The sequence below is a fragment of the Acartia tonsa genome, chromosome 3 (genome assembly GCF_053477335.1).
Source record: "Acartia tonsa isolate MP-2025a chromosome 3, ASM5347733v1, whole genome shotgun sequence".
NCBI classification, from domain to species: domain Eukaryota; kingdom Metazoa; phylum Arthropoda; class Copepoda; order Calanoida; family Acartiidae; genus Acartia; species Acartia tonsa.
The window spans coordinates 15,292,964-15,316,442 of record NC_137262.1 but is presented as its reverse complement, the minus strand read 5'-3'; the positions used below and the strand labels follow the sequence as shown (position 1 = coordinate 15,316,442).

Sequence of the window (23,479 nt, the reverse complement as noted above, 5' to 3'; positions counted from 1 at the left end):
TTTGTGCCAAATTTTAGTTTTATTCTTTAAAATCTAAAATAGCCGGGATCTTAAAGGATAGATGATACGATCTAATAATATGACCAAAATTTTCATAAACAAAATTATCCCCTCAGTATATTAAAATCATTATTCAAAATTTTAAACTTCTAGTTGTACATTTACAACCAATAAAAATTTAATAAAAGCTAACGATTAAAGGATCGAGTTTGTAAAACTTTAAGTACAAGAATATTTTACAGTCCAATGTTCTGTTTTTTCATGAATCTAATTAAGATTGAAATTGAGATTAATACCAGATGAAATAAAATTATATAAGGATTTAAACATATCATTATGTATATGCAAAATAGTCAAGTAGAGAAAGGCATTGTTTATAGAAACACGTTCTCTCCTACGTTGGTTTCAAAACTTTTCTTGTTAAAACTTCATTGACAAGGCCTGTGCCTAAATATAATATAAAAACATTATTACAAATAGAAACATAATTTCAATTTATGCTCTTTTCTTTTTGCCAACCAATAACAGAACCGGAATTTCCAAACTGCCTTCTGACAGAAATGGAAATTTTTATTCTGAACATTTATTGATATTCAATATACTTTCATTGCAAATTATATTTTGATTTGAAGAATTTCACAGCAAATTTTAACTCTAAATCTAAATTATGAGTACGCCTTTGACAGTTACAGCCTTATTAGAGCTTTTACTTCTATGTATATTTTGTATATTGCTTTTTTCTCCTTTGACACTGACTTTTTAAAAATCTACATAATAGGGGACAATATCTTTAACTTTAAATCAGTTCAACATTTTTTTGGTATATTTAATGAATATTTGGCAACATTGTCATGTTTTCGGGTTTTGAGTGGTTAAACACGGCACGATAAACGTATGTGCCAACTTACGATAGATCCCAGCCAGCGAGATAAATGGTTATGGGGGGGGGGGGGGGCGATGATAACCAGTCGCAACACCACCGTGGGAAAGACAGGTAGAAAAATCTGCGAAAATGGAGATTAAAAGAAAAAGTGGGAGGAGGGTGTGATAAGATTAACGCCGGAACAAGAAGAAAGGGAGAAAAAATAAGGGGGCGTGAAAAAAGTTGGGATTAGGTAACCGGGTCCGGCCCCCGCCATTCACCGTTGATGCTGATTATGAATCATCGTAGCCTCAGTTTCAATCTAGATCTTGATAATGCAAGACATTTAGTGTTAAAAACACGAAGTTTCATTATATTATAATTAAAAAAACTCAAATTGTGCCATAGGAATTATAATAAACTGTGAATTAAAATAATGTAAAATATTAAATATGTTGTTGACAACAACTCTAATGGTGTTGCTGCAGTTGGACCTGGGCTTCACCAGGAAGCCAATCAATATTTACTGGAACTCAACCAATACTCTGTTCAGCTCTAGCCAGGAGCCCAGTATTGATGTGAATAGTGATCAGAGCGCCTCCGCTGCAAGACAGTTTGATCAGATTAATTTGATATGCCCCTCCGGGGGGAGGAATAGAGAGATGCATATTATTTATAGTGTTACCAGAGGTAATTATACATTTTATTCATGTTTTGGAGTTAAACTTACAATTTTCCACGAATAATTAAATAAAATTTATGTTTTCTTAGCCCGGGCAATTTACTTGTCTGGGGTAGGTAACAAAACTGGTTTTAATTTTATATTCTATTTTAATATCCGCGGAAAGCTGTCTATAGTATGATGCGTTAAGTAACTATAATGGAATTTGACCTTCTGTCGGTCAAATATGTTTAGGGTAAATGTTATGTACTTGTTTGCTATTTAAAAAAATCTGTTGAATTTATTTTGCTATCCTGTAATGAGCATCTGTTATATAATTGACTTGGTCCGTCAGTCTATCGGTATTTCTCTGTACTTGCAGCTCAAAAAGAGGATATTTAAATTCCTATTTCATATTTAAATCTTCTTAAGATACCAACTTACTTTCATAGTTTCATTTCTGGGGCTAAATGTATTGTTTTTTTTTTTTTACATAAATCAAACATTAGAAGCAAAGAAACTCTACAAATCTTATGTTTCAGTCATCAGTTATCTTGCCATTTGTTATTAATTTTTTCTCTTTATGTCCGTAAAAAAGCCTGTTGCAATTACTGGGTCTGCTGTCTGTCATGATCAGTTATATCAAATTTATCAGTTGCTATTAATAAATTTTCATAATTTTCAAGACCATTGAGCATCTACTTTTTACTTATCTCCTGTAATTAAATGCTTATTCATTGGCCCTTTTAATTGATTCCTCATTCATGATAACCCTGATTATAAGAAATAAACAGATGAAATCAAAGTTTTTACCATTGTCGGCAAAGTAGAAATGATTGTTATATGCCTCAAGGTTTATGAAAGAAACTAATCTGTATAAGAATGGAAAATCTATAAACCTTATCGTATCTAAAAATTCTAAATATCATTCTTTTCATTTGAGGTTATAGAAACAAGGATGGTAACATCTTTAAATACGAAGAAATAATTGAAGATTGTCAGTATATTTACAAACATAATGTTATTTTAAATTCTATATAAATCAGTAGAATAATATTTCTAGTTTATGAAATGCTTTTTACGGTTTGAAAAGTGTTATAGTGATGCTATGCTTAGAACATAATTTGTAAACGTTTAAGAATTCTAAATTCATGTTATAAATGGACGTACGGACATTCTGGTATTAGCTATGAAGTTAATAATTTTGCGTTCTAAATTGTACATTACTACATTACATTATTACATACCAAAACTGTGAAATTAGATTTATCAGTTACGGACAGAATGTAGAAAAGCTTCACTTCTAAAGAGAAAGGAGAAATAATTAAGGAGGGTGGTTTTTCCCCCTCTCAGACATTCATCATTATATTTTACATCAAATTTGGGGCTCGTTTAGGTACCTTTTACATTGCTTTTCATAGGAGAGACAACACCCTTTTTAAAAGCGAAGCTTTTCTATAATTAGGGTCGGTCCGTCCGTCCGTACGTCCGTCCGTACGTCCGTTCGAGATAGATAGCTTTTATTCGTTAATTTAGGCATGTTAGAATTGTCCTATCGATTTCAAACTTTGCATGATGATTCCTGTAGTAGTTGGGTACGATTTAGAAAGCGTAGCAACTCTATAATCATTACCAAAATGTCCATACGTCCATTTTAAACATGTTGATTTTTCTACTTTTTTAACAACAAATTTTAAAGTGTTTTAATTATCCGTTTGATCTGATTTTTGGTATATTGATTCCTGGGACAACAAAGAACAATATTATAAGCGAAGCAACTCTATAATCAAGTCCAAAAATGTAAGTATGTCCATAAACATTATCCTGTTTTTAAGCAGTTTTTCAACAAATTTACCTACAATTTTGATTCGAGATTTATACATTTATGTTCCGATTTTTCAGTTCAGATACTATACAAGTGTTAATGTCCGTTTGTCCTACCGTTTTAGTGCTTCGCTTTTATGGATGTTGTCATCCTTGTTAATGGGAGTTTTAGGACTAAAGTTACTTTAAATCAGATCTTGTTGGGAGTTATTTTATTTAAAGTACAAATTGGTAATTAGCAAGCAAGAAATTAAACAACAAATAAGAGAATAACAAAAATTTAAAAACTATAATTTTCAATGAATTAACATATCAAAATCAATTATCAAAAAACTTTTAACTTTAATTTATCAAGGCAAAATTTTAAATATCTTTCGTTACTCTCTCTTTTTAATTGAATTATTAAAAAAATCACTTAAATTTTTTTTATCTCCAAACATTAGGCTTAAAAATCCATCCATTTTTGTAACAAAAAGAAAGATTTTTGAAAAGTTCCTTATATGGGCATTAAAGGCATGTTTATCATGTTTTAATACAGTCTAGATATCTTGGAATTAACTTTTAATTTTTGGTAATTGGGTGTGGGAGATGTAGAGAGACTAGAAAAAGGGCATTTTTATCAGGGTTGAAAATACAGATGGGAAAGATAAAAAGAAAGTTAGCAATATATAAAGTTTAATCCTATTATGTAAAGTAGAACCTAAGTTTTTTTTCTTCTGTAGCTTGAGATTTTACCATTTAGTAAAGATTCACATGAAGATCATTTGAGGTTAGGCTATTATAATTTTAGCTTAAGTCTTGGGATGGCGTCTAAAAAAAGTCTGAGGAAAAAATCAGTGATTCTTTTTTAAAATGTTGTAAAAATGAAGGTAGTTTTCATGACAATGTGTTAAGACTACTGTCAAAACAAAACCTCTTGTACCTATTTTTTTTAAAGGTTATGAACGACTCCTATTTATTGTATTATGCCTGCTTTAATACAAAACCTTGTGTCTCACAGGTGCACCATATTAGGTGTATTAGGGGCAAAGGCTTGATTCATGTCTTTATCATGAGATTTAAATATTATGGCCATGTTTATCATGTGTTTTTACACCATTAGATAATAGTTCGTTTTTTTGTTCTAAAAATTTTAAGTCCATAAATTAAATTTATTTAACTGTATCAGTTTTCAATGTTTGAATCAAAATAAGAAGAAAAAAAAACACAAAATCATGATCAAATTATTTTTGTTCACCTAAATCTATCAGTAAATCGTGCCTTTATCTACAAGAGACTGTCATACAAAAACCTTAAAAAAATTGAGGAAAATCAATCAAAGAAATGACTTTGAAGGAACCTTTACAGTTGGATATTATGTAACTGAGGATAATTATTTTATTTCGGAGCGTATCACCTCAAAAATGCTATAATGCAATTTAAAAAAAAGTATAGCTTATATTCTTAAAAAAAGCTAGATTGCATACATTATTTGTAATATATTTTATCATATAAAGTGGTAAGTTTTTGTTTCTTTATCGCTAAAAACAGAATCTATTAAATTTAAGGAAGTGTTACATATATCCATTGATGGTTTAAGGCTATTTTCTACTCCTTCCTTCTTCTTAGAATACAGCGCACTTAAATGCTAAGGGTGCAGGCATTATTATTAAATAATAAAGAAATCTTTAAGGAAACCAAAATATGAAGAAACCATTCTTCTATGCATTTAAATGTTTGAGAACAAAAAGTATTGCAAAAAGAAATTAGCATTTCAAAATGGAAATATAGCCGTAAACTTTTAAACTTAACATATGGGGGGAAAGATATTGAATTGGGGAGATTTATATATGTCTGTTGATACAGTGATACAGGGAAAATTCAATCCTTATACTAAAGTAACAGGATGTTTGTATCTGTGTGTCTGTACCGAAGGATCTCGCTAACCGCTGAACCGATTGGGTTCTCCTTAACAGGGTAGCTTCTCATAGGTCCCGGGAAGGTTTATAACTATTTTCTTGGGGGGTGGGACACCCCCAACCCCCCAAAAAATGAAAAATACCCCTCCCCCCCAACAAAAAAATGTCCACCCCTCAAAATATTTTTTTTTTACTTTTTCTTTTAAAATCTAAAATAAGAAATTTTGTTATCAAATTCGACTCCCCTCTTCTCAAGTGCCCCTAGAGGCCTCTAGGGGCGTAGCTGCTTGTTTAAGATAAAAAAAATATTGAAAATATTTGATATCCTGACTTTGATAAAGACTAATATTATTCTTATAATCTTTAAGATATCCATTTCGGTCCGGCGGTTAGCGAGATCTTTCAGAGGTCTGGAGATAAAAATACAGTTCTTCCCTCTATGAAGTATACTAAGAAAAGTTAAAATTATTAAATACTCATATTCTTTTATTTCTGTATTTATTTGATAGAAAAACCGGACTGAAAGGGGTCTTTAAACTGTTGAAAATAGAAATACAATTATAGCTGTAAAACAAAATAGTAAAAACATTTATATCTTATTTTATTCTGTAAAAATGCATTTGACCTTAGGCAGTGCTTATGAAGATTTCATTCAATTTAAACACATATTATTTTCCAATAACCTCTGCAATTTAATTTAAATATAATTTTAATTTTATTTTATTAATTTTGTGAGTATTAGTTTTCAATAGAAAATCCATTAAAGTTTGTTGCTCAAATCCTGTTTCTAAAATTAGTGGCAGATTTTTTGCAATAAAAGAATTATTTTGTCTCAATTCTAAGAAAATCACTTTTGGAATCAACAATAAAAAAATCATTCATTTAAATTCCCTTTTTTGTCCATTAGGCAAATAAATTGAAATTTTCACGCGAATCGAATTGTTGTAATTCGAGTAAATTTTGCAAAAAATAAATACTGAAAATAGGCAATTGTCATTGTATTTTTAGCACTTTAAATGTTAACCTACGCCTTTTTAGTGGCGAAGTAACTCTATAATAGTAGGCCTCTTTGTCTGTCCGTTCTTCAATCAGTCCGTAACGATATTGTGAAAATGTGATTTTTTCAGCTAGACTGCTGATTTTGGGTATAGTCCTTTTCGTAACATCGCACCTTATGGGGCGATTCTTCGTATTTTTCACAGTAGCTTTTCTCCTATTTCTAGCCCCTACGGGGGGCTCTAACCCTGCGGGGCCAATTACCTAACCCTGTGGGACAATTACCTAACCCAATATAACCTAACCTAAAATAACCTATAAAAAGCCATTTTAAAAATACGACGAATCGCCACTTATGGGGCGATGTTACGAAAAGGACTATTCCCCTGATTTTTTTTTGTGAAGGCACCCTGTATCATTGAGCATCCAGTATGTAATTTACATTGTCTGTCGGTCTGTCACAGGTTTCTTGATTCCTTGTTTTAACAAATCCTCCTTTAAATCTCCCTGTCCGTACTCCCACCCATGATTTTTTGCTCTGCGCTACTCATGGATGTTATCATTATTCTTAAATTCTTTCTTTACCCTTCTCTTGTAAGAGCTCAATTTCTAACACTTCAAAAACAAGAATAAACTGTTTTCATAGTTACACGATAAAATACTTTTTTTTATTTTACTATAATTCAACAATCTTACATATCAGTTTAATTTACGATACCTTTCTATTTTTCGTTGATGTTTAAAATTTGTACCTAAATAAATTATATTTTAAATGGGAAATAATTTTTGGAAAAGCTTACAACTTAAGCTTTTCGACAAACTTTTAATTTGGTGTTTATTAAAAGTGGCCATAAAAAAAAACTTTTCTTACAATGATACTTCTTCAGTGAAAAAGTGTTGTCACAAATAATTAAAGTATTAATATTTATGAAAAAACTTTTCAAGTTGTTTTGCTACATATTTCTAATTACTCAGTTCTTTATCGAATTATATAAAGTAGTAAGGTTTTTTTTGTCTGAAACTGGAGATCTTAGGAAATGCTGGTCAAAGTAAGGAAGCTTTATAAATGTCTTGAGATGGATTTAGGCTATCTTCCTTAGCTCGCGATCCCTTTTCTAGTGGCTAGGACATAGATAAAAAATGAAATGCGAATATATTTGGTAGCATTGTATCCTAACCACTCTAGGTGAGCAATGACGTGTGTTTGTTTGTGCTGATCTTCACAAAATTTTCACTTCATGCCCATAAATATAAATTGCTCATAAACTTATCACGGAGGGAGGGATCAATAGCAATTAAACTTTATCTTAGACTAGGAAACTGAAAATTGTTACTAAATGCAAGATTTAAAACATAAATATTACAAGATTAATATTTATCTTCTAATGTCATATACCTTCATCCCTGTTTACTATTGAGTGTTAAGACAATCGATAAATAAGTATTTGGATATTGCACCAGATTTTCTTGTACTCTAATAAAGTGATCCACCCAGCTGGCTAAAATAATGATACCCTTTATCCTCCCCTTATACCCCATCCCCTCCCTTTCTACTAGATGAACGAACTAACCAATTTCCCCCTGTAGGCTGTCAATATATCCAAGTTTTGTATATCCATTGTTAAGACAAATCACTTTGTTGCTGATAGTAATTATATTCATATTCAACACGTTAAGTAGAAATATTATGTAAAAACAACTGCCTGTTAAGTACTTTTCTCAAAATTATTCAGTATTTTATTATTAAATAGAAAATTATATATTAGTTATTTATTGCATCGTATTATAAACAACTTTCTGCGGATATAAAAATGTACAATTATAAGATTAAAACCAGTTAGCCTCGAGATGAATGATTTTTTAGTTTTGCTTAGAAACTGTTCTAATCCAGCGGATATTAATTGGTTTGGAAGCCATACTGGAAAATATGTTTTGCAATTCTAAATATATATTGGCTAATGGTATTATGTAGTACTTTGAATTCAGTATATTTTAGTTTGAAGTTTTGTCTAAAATGGCTTAATTGATTATATTTCTAACCTCTTAACCTAACAGCAGGGATCGGAAGCCTCACGTAAGCCGCGTGTAAGCCTCAGTGAAATCGTGATTTTATCACAATAAAATTCAGCTGGGTGTATAAAACGGCTCTTTAGCAGACAATCCTTCTTTCTGAAATTTTTTTTCTGCTCACTAGCAGGTTTAAAACTGAGGCTTATGCGCGGCTTACGTGAGGCTTCCGATCCCTGCCTAACAGTCCTTGTTTATAAGATTTTTAATCCAGATAAAGAAAGACACTTAAAAAGTAAACAATGATGGGGCGGAATGACTTATTGATAAAAACTTGAGATAATATTTTTTGTTGTTATAATTAAACAATTTTTACCTCGGTTGGGTTCTTAAAAACTATTGGGGCCTCATCTATGATATTTTTAATCCTTGAAAATCTAAAAATGGGTCTAAAATTTCGTAATGGTCTAAGTATTATTGGATTTTAAAGGTTTTCCTCCAATTCTATTTTTAAGTACCAAACTCTGTTTTGTAAAACAACAAGAATGTTTGTAGGCGAGAAATTTTCATCCACGATTTTAAAAAGTAATCCCCCCCCCCCCATTTGATGTCTGTTCGTCAGTCGAAAAAGTTATGAGATGAAATTTAATTTATTCGGCTGCATTTCGAAATACATTTAAAAACTGAATTGTTTTTGGGAATGCACAACAATGAATGTATATCTTTTTTATTTCTTCTTTTTGCTACTTTTTAATGTTTCTATAAAAGAACCTCTAAAACATTGGTTCCTCGAAAAAGTCAGTCGATGTCTTGTACGTCTCTGTCGGAATTTCTATTTGAATTTTAAAAGGCATAAATTTCTTATGAAGACTAATCTTGTTAAATTTCAGATGAGTTTGAGTCCTGTGAGGTGAAGAGTGAAGCTCCCACCATCGTAGCCATCTGTGATCAACCAACAAATTTTCTATATTTTACTATTACATTTAGGTAAGGTTTTAGTCCATTTTTAAGTGATTAGAACTTCTATAAAGATGCCTTATTACCTTTTTACCGATAATTTTCTTTTTAAGCTTGAACTTTAATTTATGTATTAATGGCCAAGTTTAATCAATAACTTACTTGAAACATGGGCCACCATGATGATATTGGCAGTGATCAATATATTTTACCATAATTTTGTCACTATTTATGGATGTTTTAATCCTTGTTTGCAGTGCTACGCACTTAACCTCACCCAAAAGTATGAAAATTCTGCATTATTTATTATACTATGACGCATATAGATAAGATAAAAGCCTTTCTTAGGCAATTTACATTTTTACATGGCTTTTGTTATAATCAGTAAAAAAATCAATATATATTCTATTATATAATATAAAATGTAGGCCTTGCTGTCAAAATTTTAAGTTTTTTTGCTTTGTAACAATAGTCTTTATTATAACAGCTTAGCTAAGTATTAGCCAAAGTCAAAAGAAAAAAACTGAACTTGAAGAAACAAACCTTTTAAATTTGTTTTTAATGTTATTGCATTTAAAACAAGCTTTATTAGAATTTATAAGTTATGAATTGGTTTCTATGAATCCTTATATACAAGCAACAGGACCTGTTCGTCTGTCTGTACCAAAAGGTCTTGCTAACCGCTGAATCGATGTGGTTCTTCTTTACATTGTCGTTTTTCTTAGGCCCTGGGATTTTTTGAAACTATTATGGGGGAGGATAAGAACACCCTCTCAAGAGGAAAATAAGACCCCTCAAAAAACACTTATTTTTAAATCTAATATTGAAAGTGTGAGTCGACTCTCTCAATTAGAGGTCTCCAGGGGCGTAGCCTCTGGTTTTAAATAAACTAATCTAACCCCTTAATTTGTGACTGTTGCTATTGTGCCCAAATTAAAGCCCTAAAAGTAATTGTGTATTGAGAGTTAAGTGCATTTGTTTATGATATTGTTGCTCTACTTAAAATGGTCCTTAATTTAACTGCTGTTATTTTAGTCAGGTTCGGAAGCCGCTTTTGAGCCGCAACTTTTAATCCGTTAAAATTCTTTTTAAAAAATACAGAAGGGACGTATTGTCTTATTAGAACAAGGATGACAACATCCATAAAAGCGAAGCACTGAAACGATAGGACAAACGGACATTAACACTTGTATAGTGTCAGAACTGAATAATCATAATATATATGTATAAGAGTCAAAGCAAAATTGTAAGTAAATTTGTTGAAAAACTGTTTGATTCAGGATATTGTTTATGGACATACTTACATTTTTAGGACTTGATTATAGAGTTGCTTCGCTTATTACATTATGCTTTGTTGTCCCAGGAATCAATATACCAAAAATCAGATCAATCGGATAATTAGATCACAAAAAAATTTGTTGTTAAAAAAGTAAAAAAATCAACATGTTTAAAATGGGCGTACGGACATTTTGGTGATGATTATAGAGTTGCTACGCTTTCCAAATCGTACTTAACTATTAAAGGAATCACCATGCAAAATTTGAAATCGATAGGACAATTCAAACATGCCTAAATTAACGAAAAAAGCTATCCGTTACGGACGTACGGACGGACCGACCCTAATTATAGAAAAGCTTCGCTTTTAAAAATGTTTCAACAGCCAACTTAATTTAAAAATCTATTAATGGCCGCTTTTCCTGCGGCTTGCTGGCGGCTAAGGCACGGCTGCTGAGCCTTGGTTTTATTTAGGTTGTTTTTACAAAGATAAATAACAAATAAACAAAGATTTAACAGAGAACATTCAATAAAATCTTATCTAAAACAATTTTAACTTTTATGGGTTAAGTTTTATGATTTTTTTTACTGAATAGTTTCATGTAAAAAGATATGATATAATTTTAAAGTAAAACTTTTCTTAGAATTTTTATTACTTTGTTATTAGGAATAGTTTACTGAAAAACATAATTTACGAATGGAAAATATTTAGATAAAGTCAACTTTGTAAAAACCTTCCAATTGTCCCTAATAATTCTTTGATATTTTTCAGATATTTTACGCCATCTCCGCGACAATTAGAATTCAAGCCCGGAGAGACATATTATTTTATATCCACATCAAGTGCTGGGGATCTGAACTCCAGGAGAGGAGGATATTGTCAGCATAATAACATGAGGATGCAATTTAGGTAAGATTTTTATTTATATTTTGTCTTGCATTCTGCTTTTTTAATGTGTATCTTTATAAGTTACAAGACATTGGCTGCTGTGCCCCTTTAGTTATAGAGGGTAAGTTTACGAAAGGGTAGGGAAGGAAAAAATGGTCTATAACCATCCCAAGACTTAAATCTAAAAATTAATAACCTAAAACCATCTCGGGAGTTGTGTGAAGCTAGTATCATGTAGAACTCAACGTTTCAATAGTTATTGAAAACTTAGGCTACAGAACTTTTTTATTACTTTATATAATGGGATATGAAAAAATAAAATTTGCTAAGCAAATTGTTAAACTAATGGCTATAGGAATATTCGCTAAAAATTTTAATCTACTGAAGGGCTAATTTTGTTTCATTTTAATTTGGGGCTGTTATATACCTTTTTTCCTGGTATTTCTCTAACAATGTTTTTTTTTCATTGACAATTATGTATTATGATCAATGCATGATACAAATTTTACTTCTATTATTAAAAGCAACTTGAATTTAAGCCTTTCTTGGATTCGAAAATTGGGTCTTTTATTTCACAGTCAAAGGTACCAAATTTCGTATTGATGATACTTTTAATACGCCCACTAACAAGCAATTTTCAGGGATAATTTTTTTTATTTTTCCCAACGTTTCCTCTTAAAATTGTTAAACCACATTTTGGTTTTGGGAATTACCATTTCTGGTTTATAATTTAAAGCTATTAAACTTCATAAATATTTTTTTTTTTTTTTTTGGAAATGTATGTTTGATTTCATATCTTTAATCTTAAACCTATGCATATGTAGGAATGGATATAGAATACATGGATAAAATGACATGGGAAAATTTGTCGTCAATTTAGGTTCCCAAAATGGACCTTATTTACTGGTCATTTCGGGATGGGGAAGTAAGGGAGTAGATGCCCCATCGTATCGTATCTTAGCCATCTGGGAGTAGCAATTTATAAAATCTAGTGCAACATCCAAGTAATAATAGATCGATTTATGTAGGCCAATTAAAAACACTTCCCCATTATCTATTCTCGCTTTCTATCTAACTTGCTTTTTCTTTAATCTCCCCCCCCCCCCCTCCCACAACCCTCCTAAATTTCTTTTTTCTTTCTGCCACCCTCTTGTACACTAATTAGAAATGTTATCATGTCTTATAATCTTGCAATCAAGGAACAGTTCTTAGTAGCAAAGCTTTTCTATAATGTGTATGACCGTCCCTAGTGGTTAGTGATCATTACTAATAAAGGTTAATTAGCTTTTTTTACCAGATTTTGATGACTAGTAAGAACAAAGCACTTTTTATAAAAGTCTATAAATAAAATATTAAGCATCTTGTATTTAAGTAATAAATGCGTAATAAATGTTAATGTTTGTCGCGTCTTATTTTTGGTTGTCCATCACATTTATGAATGTTATCATACTTGTTTTCTTGTCAAGAGGTCTCGCATTAATCAGTTAGCGTAAGAACTCTCCCCATATAGAATAACACCTTAAAATTTGCATAAGAAAATAGTAAATTTAAAAGAAAAATTTTCAGAAGCGCAAATAGAGTATGTGCCTAAATTATTTCTTTCTTGCTATAGAAGATAGTAGATTAAATTCCCCCCCCCCCCAAAAAAAAAAACAAAAACATTTTAATGTGGTTAGTAAAATTGGAAGTCAGAATGCTCTTTACGATTTACGAAAAATCCTTTTAAGAGAAACAATCAATATATTTGTTATAAAATCACCATAAACTAATGCTGATTCAATATCTTTATATAGATGTCATAAATGGCTAAATTAAAGTGGTCAGATGTTAAAAAACAATTTAGGCGCAATTACAGTTTAAAATTGTCGTCTGCCTTAAAATGTGTATTTAATTAGATCCACCTCGGTACCTAAAATGTGTCAGCTGCAAAATTTAAAAGCACATACACTATACAACATAAACATGTTAAGGGGAGTAAAAATCCCGGGCTCGGCAGCCGTTCTTAAGCTGTCAAATTAGTTGAATAGACAAATTATCATAATAACAAGATCCAGCTTCTATACAAAGATATTAGCGGCTGTTCCCGTAGTATCTAAGAGCTCTGAGGAAAGCTTTAAAAATAATGGTCTAAAACCATCCCCTCAAACTTTAATTTTAAATGATATTGCCTGAAAACCTTAAAGGACCTATATGAAGCTTCCCTAAAATGGAGAACTCAATCATTTAGAAAGACCTTAACTGATAGCTTAAAGAAACCTTGCTTTTGTATGATATAGGTTAGAATATCAGTACGTCATCGGCTGACGAGCCCTAGCATAAATAGCTAGAAGGGCATTTATAGCTATCACAAAATTTTGATGGTCATTTTTAAACAATATTTTGGCTTGGAGATGTTTTCTTTTAAATTTGCCGGTCGTGCTTTTACTAGATTTTATATTTTACAAACATATGACTCAAGTTTTCCTTCAAATATTAAAATTAGACAAAATAAACAAATATATATGACTTAAAAATCAAATAATAAATAGAAAGGAAGAATCATTTAATGATGTTGGTTGTTTTTTGGTTGATGTGGTTTTAGTTGTAAAATATAAGACAACCATATTTAAATTGCCTTAAACATATTCAGTTGTACTTTAGACAAAGAGTAATTTCAAAAGAAGGGACCTAAGCTGGATCTTTAAATCATTTTAGTGGTGAGCCAGATCGGGGTGAGCCGAATTTTAGCCAATCACAGTGCGGCATTTCATAAAATGCTGTGCTCTCATTGGTGGAAAGTTGACTCACCACTAAAATGATTCAAAGATCCAGCTCTAATGACTGATATGGTTGTAATAACAATTACAACCATAAGTAGCGCAGTACTAGACTAATACTTCAGTTTAAGCAGTTATTATCTACTTAATTTTACTTTTTTACTTTTTTCACGCATTTCAATGCACGTTACGTTGTACAGTCGTTATGACGGATATAGCATAAATGTATAGGAGCTACGCTTCTAGAAATGTTAAGTTTTCTACGTTTTAATTAAAGTCCCTCCACAGATTATGACTAAATACAATAGAAAAGCCAATGAGAGGCCATTATACACTGTAATTGACCAATGGTAAAATTTATGCTGGCCTCTCATTGGTTATTCTATCGTATGATGTAATAATCTGTGTAGGTACTTTAATCATCTTCTAAAGTTTTCTACGTTTTATGACTCTATGGCTACCTTTCTTATTATTTATGAAGAAAATTATATATACCTTTGACTTTGCAGACCTTTCCTATTTTCCACACCTCAAAGTCTCAAAGTCTTGCGGTTTTCAGAGAAATCTGTCTTTAAAAAGCCGGATTTATATTGCAAACCCTTTAAAAGTAGCACATTTTTTTCAGCATTATTTTTATGATATCAAAAACAGTTAAAATTGGTTTAATCTACAATCTACTTTCAATGTTAACTTTTAATTTATGTCCGTGGCGATAGCCAAAAAGGTGATTTTCAAAAATGATTGAAAAATGATCCTTTTATGCTTAAAAATAGTGTGACCTTTCCAATAATAAAACTCATGTTAACACCTTGTCTATTGCCAAAAAAGTTCCCTGAATTGATCCAAGAAAAAAAACACCCTGCCGCCCTTTTTTCATTCTTAATTTTCACCTTCACGTCAAAAGCCATTATACAATATACACACAATGTGAAGAATTGGCCCCAAAATTAGCAGCCGAGCCTGTCGCTTTCTATTATTCATATTTTCTTGGCAGAGGAGACCGCTCTCCCCCACTCCCCCCCCCCCCCCTAACTTCTAATTTCATTTTACCATCTCATACAATTTTAGAACTCAGATTTTTTTATGATTAATGTATTTTGAAAAGGGGTTAGACCCGCATTTTGACCCTATGTGAGACTTTTTTCCTCTTACTGTGAGAGAAGAGAAATTAAATTGGGATCATTCATTCTGGGCTAGCGCAATAAAAAAACAAATATTCAAACGCTAAATTATCAAATTTTAACTGATTTTTGATTAAATTCTAATTGTATAATTTAAAAATTAGACAATTAAAGATTGAATATAAAGGTTAATCTTTTTGAAACTTCCTACTTGGATTGTTTATATGTATACTGTCTCTATCTCATAGCAATCAAGAACTTCGTAGGGAAATAATTGAAATAATTAGGTTTTTACAGCCTAACTCATACCCACTCTCTTTTTATCTTTCTCAGATGCTGCCTTAATATCATGTTTTACAATAGACATATTAACAAATAATTCGTTGATAATATTCAATTTAAATCAAGTAGTCTTTTCATATTCAACATATCTTGAAGCAGCAAATGCCCTTCATCTTTAAAAAGTAGTTAAGGGTATCATTATATTTCTGCAATTAATAAATAATAATTTTTGAGGTAATATTTTTCCTTATTTATGTTAAAAAACATTGAATTTGTCATAGCTTTAATATGTTGATAATCGGGTATTCTATTCTGTTATTTTTCTAAGACTTTCAAATAGATATAGTATGTCAATTGTAAAGGCCAACTATTTTATTGCATTTTACTGCCTCCAGTCTCTCTCAACCCCTTTTTATTGAAAGCCAATCTGTAATGAGAAATTTGGCCTTCATTCACTCTTTTTATGACCACCATAGAAAGTTGAAATTTTGAATGGCAAATTTCAAATCTATATTTTATTCAGCTTCTCAATAACTGAAATATCTAGATGATAATTAAATTTTCTCTATCATAAATTTAAAAACTTTCAATTTTCAATTATTAATTGGTATTTTCCATTATATTTGGGGGTATATTTTTAACATTAAGAAATTCGTTGCACAGCTATTTTATTGGGTAGATGGCATAAAGAGGAAGAAAACGCCTAGAGAGAGTAAAATTTATCGCTGTGATTAATTGAACTAAATTGATTTTTGTAAAGAGATTTCTCTTGTGTGTGTTAAATCTATTAAACGGGCAGACACACGGACCCCCTGCTCTGCATCGATAACAATCATTAACGTAACAAGGACATCAATAATCTAAAGTGCGACCAAACAAATTACTCAATACCAACAATTAGTAGGATTTTAAAATCATCCATATGTAGCATAGTAAATGTAGAGCAGATATGCTACAATGAAAGAATAGCAGTTTAGAAAATCCCATTCTTAGTTAGATTTATTATTTTCCCTCGTTTTGAAAATTTAAGAAAATTTTACACTTATCCAACAACTTTAACACATGTGTAAATTAATTAGAAGCGTTACCGCACTATAACTAGATCAACGTGTTTTGAACTTAATTGCAAAATATCCAAACTCTAGTAAAAAGTGTATGATAAAATCATTAATCATATAAAGTAGTCTATTTTTACACAGCTTTTCAAATTATAATGAAGAAAAGTTTTGCTAATCATTTTGCTTCATTATAAAAAATCACTATGGTCTAGTGTGTACAAAACAATTTCTATACCGATTTTTTTGGGCCTTTAAAAACTGAAAAATCCACGAAAAATTTAAATATCATTTACGAAAGGCTCCTCTACATACATTATTTTCCTCAATTTCTAAGATTTTTAAGAAATTGACCAATTTTTGACCATCGTTAATAACTGCAACATTTTTCTATTCCTTTATTTGGTTTCAGATTTTTATCCCCCAAAAATACTCTTGATATCTCAGGCTTAGCCACTAAATCCAGGGACTTTAAGGGATAAGACAATTGACGATAAATTGATGTACACCTCAATGACAATCAAAATTATTTAATAAAAAGTTGGGACATTGCTAGTTTTAACCAAGAATAAATAATAACCTCAGAAGCCAACAAATATCTTTGGGTACTACGACAAGTATATTTTTCTGTTAATTGTCCCCTCCCTTCCTCCCTGACTAACCATATCTGGTCATTTACATTTTACCTAATCAGATCAAAATCTTGAAGGCTTTTTTATGGTTGGATTGAGAACATTTAAATGTAATGGGGAAGTGGGTCAAAATTTACAGTGTTTAAGAAGGAAAAGGTGACATTGAGGGGAGGGGGTTCTTGATTTTAAATTAGAGACAAGGATCTGAGGAGAAATGTTGATGGAATTTCAACAATGGAATCTTAAGTCCAATTATACTTTTAGATTATTAGGCCACAAAGTTTGGGGACATACAAACCTATTTATGTCATTTGGGAGCAAAACATTAAAGTCACAAAAAAAATAATACTGAAATAATATTTATTAAGTTTTAAATACTATTGCTTTTTATCGTTCAAAAAAATTATGCTGAAAATTTATAATTTTGCTGTCAATATTCTTTGACGGACAAACTTTTCTTAGCTTTATGATAAAATTTAACATTTCTGAAGTTAGTCATTGATTTATTTAAGTCTTATATGTTTCTTAAGAATTAACAATTTCTAAATGTTTTATGTGGCTGTGCCTTTTAAGATTAGTTAGTCCTTGTTTTCTTGGGGTCGTGCATATGAGAATAGATTTGAACTTATGGATATAGAATAAGTGGATGTTGTGACATGGGAATTGTTGTCGCCAATTTTGGTTGCTAATATTGTCCTTAGTATTGGTCAGTAAATGGTATGGGGTAAAGCAAGGATGTTCAATGGGGGGGGGGGGGGTAAAGGGATGATGACCCACCCAAATGAATTTGGTGGAGCCATAGGAACCCCCAAATTTTGAATTTTTACTCCCCCCCAAAAAATAAGAAAGATTGAACGCCCTTGGGGTAAAGTCATAAGTAGGTTGGGGATGGGGGGAATCGTTATATAAGCCAGCGGCCAGAAACTTTTTATCAGGGTATGCTACAATTTGCTACACAATATCCACTTATTCTATATCCATTGTTGAGTTTATGTTTGTGAGAACATAGTCGGAATAATTGTGACGCACAGACCATTTTATTTCAACCAATCTAATTGTTAAAAAGGACAAGAATTGACATTTATTTTTATAGGCCACATATATCTAAAGTTCCTGTAATTGGATATGTATAAACATAAAGATTGATATTTGTTGGCCGATTTGTAGACGCTTTGTTGATAATTTCCTTTGATAAGGGCTAGATACGTAGACATTCCTTATATACCATGTAACAGATAACAAGGACATTCCTAGTAATGAAGGGGGAAAGATAAAAGGGAAATTACATGTAATGAAACAGCCTTTGATGTTGGTAGCCACTGATGTAGTTATGTCATCTTGATAAGAGTTGAAATTAGTTGAGATACTCCTTGGCTGAGAATTCTCAGGATTATTTGTTTCTACTCTGATCAGAATTTTGATACTTAATACTAGGACATGTGATAGGACAGTTTATCATAAATTAAATCAATATCATATTTGTTCTCATTAGATTTGGAAAATGATTATCTTAAAATTGACAACATAACAATTGAGATTGGATGTATTGCATATGCTTCTGTCAATTATTAGTAGCGTAGCTACTCATATAATTAGGATATGTCTGTCCGTTAGTCCTTCACTGTTGCATGTTAATTGTCGGATTTTAAACATTGAAAACATGAATTTTCTATGACAATAAAGGTTTAAAACTTTTTGTTTGAAAAAATATTTGTCTTCCACTGCATAATACTTCATTGTTTTTTTTTATATTTAGTTTAGTGCAAGGACATAATTGTCAATGTTAATCAGTTAATCTATAATACAAAGTAGAACGATGTCTGTCTGTACGTCTGAAGTTTAAGAACTCAGTAACCGCTCACCGATTTTGGCTCTACTCTTCAGGAGATAATATACCTACAGGTCCTGTGGTGGTTTTAGACTATTTTCTAGGAGGGTGGGACACTCTCTCCCCTTAAAACCACTAGTATTAACAAATGTTTTTTTTTAGGATTGGTGATGCTTTAGAAGAGAAGACAATTCCTAAAGAATATTTAGCTTTTCCTCCTGCTTTTTGGTCAAGGTAAGAATATAAAGTTCTCGCAACGTATTATTAACAGCTTTCCGCGGATATAAAATATACAAAACCAGTGTTTTAGCCCCGAGATGCCGAAGGCACATGCTAAAAAACTGGTTTTAATCTCATGATTGTACATTTTTATATTCGTAGAAAATTTAATGATACGATGCTAGACATAATTTTTCCGTAAGGCTGAGAATCGGTATTAATCCACCTGATATTGATCGGTTTCGAATTAATACGTGAAAGTAGTTTATTTTTCTCTGAAGCTAAATTCATCAGATTACGTTATGCTTTAAAGAGACCTTATGTGTCTTCATTTAGTTATTCTGACTTTATTAAACCACCCAATCAAGACCCTCCTCCGGCTAGGGGTCGCCTCTATAAAAAAAATACAATACCATTTTTGTCATCTCTGAAAAAAAAATATCAACATTTTTTACTGTTCAGATACTGGCGAACACGGGTACCAGACGCCAGAGACGAGTACACCAACAGTGTGGAGAAGGCACGGGACTACCGGGACCTGGCGTTTGCCTCCAGTAGTGAACAGTTGCCCTACACAAGTGGGTCCACCCCGCCACCCCATCTAATCACCAAAATTAACCTTTTTATGGCCCTACAAATGGCCCTGCTGCTACTTTTACTTCTCAGATGAAACATTTCTATTTTTCTCATTTAAAAAAACTGAAAGTGAAACAATTAAAAAGCCACAAAACCTTTCATAAAGGTGTGAGTTTTATACACATAAGAACTCGAGAAAAGGCTTTGTCATTCGTGTGAACGTGTTTTTAACACATATAAAATGGGTATTATGTTATATTTTCTATTTCAAATAAATTATAATAAAAAGAATAGATTAATTTATGATCTTATCTTGCATTAGAAGTGATTATATTTCATATAATGATAAAAATAGGCAGATTTTAAAAATTTGTCTGCTTTTATAAAAATCTAATATTGTGATTGACATTGATAATTATAAATGTCGTCGTTATTCATTCTGTTGAACCTCAGGTCTTTCATTCTTGTCTTATTCTGGCCATTTTATACATTAAAAAGACTGTCTCTCCAAAGTTTCAAAATTATTTTAAGCAAGGCAGTCTTTTAATGAATAAGAATGGCTTTTATATTGATATTGTAAATATATTTTGCATCTTATATCATTTATTGTCTAGTTATATTTTTAAATAAATGTTATTATTAAAAATGTGTTTTGTTATTTTATTTCATGTAAAATTTTTAATAGGTTTTGTGATTTCAAGATCTATTCGAGAACATCTAACATTATACCTTGCTTTGATAGTCAATTTTGCATGTTAGAATTGTCATATCTTATGGTGAGATTCATGAAATAGTTATTCGCAAATAATCAATATCAGAGAGTAAGTACGTCCAGTGACAACAAGATTCTTATGCTTTAAATATCCTAATTAATTGTTCCTTGAACAAGTAATTCCCAGGACAATTAGGCTTAGCTCTAAAATCTTTTTGTTTCGCTTTCCATCCTTGTTTAATTAAATTCTTGGTTGTAGTAAACCTATGATATCTTGATGAATTGTATATATCTATATTCTAGATTTTGTAGGGTTAGATACATAGTAGAACTTACTGTTAGAACAAGGTTTTTTAATATTTTAAAAATATAAAATATATTGTTATAGAGAAAATGTTCAGTGTTTATTAAGAAAAATAATGTGAGAGAGAGAATAATAGAAAATCGCGAAAAAAATCTGTCAAATAAGATGCATAACTAATTAGAGCCTTCCCTGTTAAAATTAGAATTTACCCAGTGGGACTAAATTGTTAAATCCACTCAGTTCACATATAATTTTGAGGTTAAACACTAAAGCTTAAACCTTTGACACTAAGTTTTTAGTTTTAGGTTCAGTTTTTAAATATTCTTAAATATTTCTTTTTCTTACGCAAAAAAATAGGGGATATGAATTGTCAAGCTTTTTTTACTACATAAGCATACTCTGTAACTGCCGGGGAGGTGTCGGGTTCGAATCTTGCAAACTTGTTCCAATTGCTGAAATGTTAGGCGTGTAACACTAATAGTCAGAGTAAGGGAATGCCCATAAACAGGTGCAACAGTGAGGACTTATAGATAAAGGTCGTACAATCAAAGAGTTGGTTGTCTAACAAAGGTACATAGCTCTAGTGAAAATCATATTTTGGCAAGCGCACGCATATACAGACAAGTAATATTTACACTATTTCCTAACTTTTCTTATTTTGTCTAAAAATTTCATTATTCATACTTTTTTCTGTATTTAAAAAAATCATTAGCGACACTATTTGCATTCTTTTATCTATTTAAATCACCCATTAATAGATAATTAGATATTTCCTAATCTTAATACCTCAATTAATCTTGTTAAGAAGATGTTTTTATTGTTTTTGAAAATTTAATTTACATTAGAAATTCAGAGGAATCAGATATAGTAATGGATATATTGAAAGGGGAAAATTTTCACTTGCTTATAAGGACCTCCTTTATTGAGCAATTCGTTCATCCAGTAGAATGGGAGGTACTGGGGTGGATGAGGGTGTATCGTTATATTAGTCAGCTGCGAGCATTACTTTATCAGAATACATAAAAATCTGGTGCAATATTCAACATATTGATAAAGTTACAAATATTCCTAAATTAAAATTGACGATAAAACAAGGATAACAACATCAATAAGTAGTTAAGCCCCTGAATGTAAAAAAACAGTAAAGTAAATGAATAGAAATAGGTTGCATAAAAGACAGACAGACGGACATAGAAAGTAATAATGCTTAGTAGTCAGAAATAAAATTTCAGAAGTATGTCTATGATATTAACTAAGAAAAATGTATTTCAGAGCACTACAGATAGACCGACGTGCATTGGAAAGGGAAATTCGTGTTTCCTCCATTTCTAACAGAGGGACAGAAAAGGACTGACATTTCGAATTTAAGAGTAGCTTTGCTAATAAGAATAAAAATAATAAAAGTTTAAGCCAGGCCTAGCTATATATTCCTAGTCTTCGGAGGGTTTATACATCCCCCTTAACCCTTTTCCTACATGCTCTTATGTAAAACACTTAATATTGAAACTATTTAGTTTTTGAATATTATTTAAAAACTGATCCATGGCTCTTAAAATGAGGGTAATGGCTTTTTACTTCACGAAAGAAGATCTTATATAGAAATGTGTTTTCGTTTGTTCATGTGTGTGTTTGTGTGTGTGTGTGTGTATGTGTGTGTATGTGTGTGTGTGTGTGTGTATGTGTGTGTGTGTTTGTGTGTGTTTTGGCTAAACATAGGGGTTGAAAGAGCCTTTAAAAGTTTAAATTCAAATATGGGTTAAAGATAAATATATTGCCTTTTTGTGTGATGATATTTTACTACACAGAGTACCCTATTTGCTTTACACTATACTAGAGTGTAGTTAGGTATATGAATAAAATATATCAAAAAATTTCACAAAATGATTTCTGTTTTAAGTTATCACTATCAGAGCAGCCAAATTATCCATCCCTCAAGTACCAATTACCCCCAATCCTAATTTTTTTTTTTTTTAAATCTAAGATACTCTATGTTTCACTATGTCTAGTTATCCGTCCTTTAATTCTTAAATCTATTTAGGAGATATGATTTTCTCGGCTGCTATTTAGGACAGACTGCAGATTTTTGTTTGTTTACATTTATTCCCCCTACCAAAAAGTATCCAGTATAGAACTTGCTTGGTCCGAAGGTCTGATAGTTATGCTTCAAAAGACATGAATATTTATTCAAACAAAACTGTTTCGCGATTTTTTAGCAGTTATGAAATTCTGTTCTATCTTTCTTTTTTATTTTTTTATGGCCATTGAACATCTGCTTTATAACTATTCATAAAGGACATTCAAGTATTTAATTTGGAGGAGGCTAAAATGTGGGGAAAGGGTTTGAGGGTGGTAATCTAGTGCATTTTTAAGATTTTGATGGTGGTAAAATGATTGGTTTCAACTTTAAGGTGGGTAAACATCCCTTTACCCCCAACCGTTGATGTCTATTTAAAGCATTTTCATTTTACAAAGTATCTGCGACATTATACAATTTTGTTCTAACGGTAAGTTGTACTATGTACCTAACCCTACAAAATCTAGAATATATATATATACATGTGCTACAAAGGGGATTTTATAGTCACGAAATTCTATTTTGACTTTTTTTTAGGATTCGAACCTCTT

The 23,479-nt window shown here is 31.1% G+C and overlaps 1 protein-coding gene across 1 annotated transcript; it reads left to right on the top strand.

Moving 5' to 3' along the window:
* The first annotated feature begins 1,113 nt into the window (after positions 1–1,113).
* On the top strand, positions 1,114–20,486 carry LOC145313435 (ephrin-B2a-like). Its single transcript, XM_080152855.1, has 5 exons — positions 1,114–1,552; positions 9,139–9,235; positions 11,253–11,390; positions 19,206–19,277; positions 19,725–20,486. Exons 1-5 carry the CDS (start codon positions 1,315–1,317, stop codon positions 19,930–19,932), a joined length of 753 nt encoding a protein of 250 aa, XP_080008981.1. The 5' UTR covers positions 1,114–1,314; the 3' UTR covers positions 19,933–20,486.
* The last annotated feature ends 2,993 nt before the right edge of the window (positions 20,487–23,479 follow it).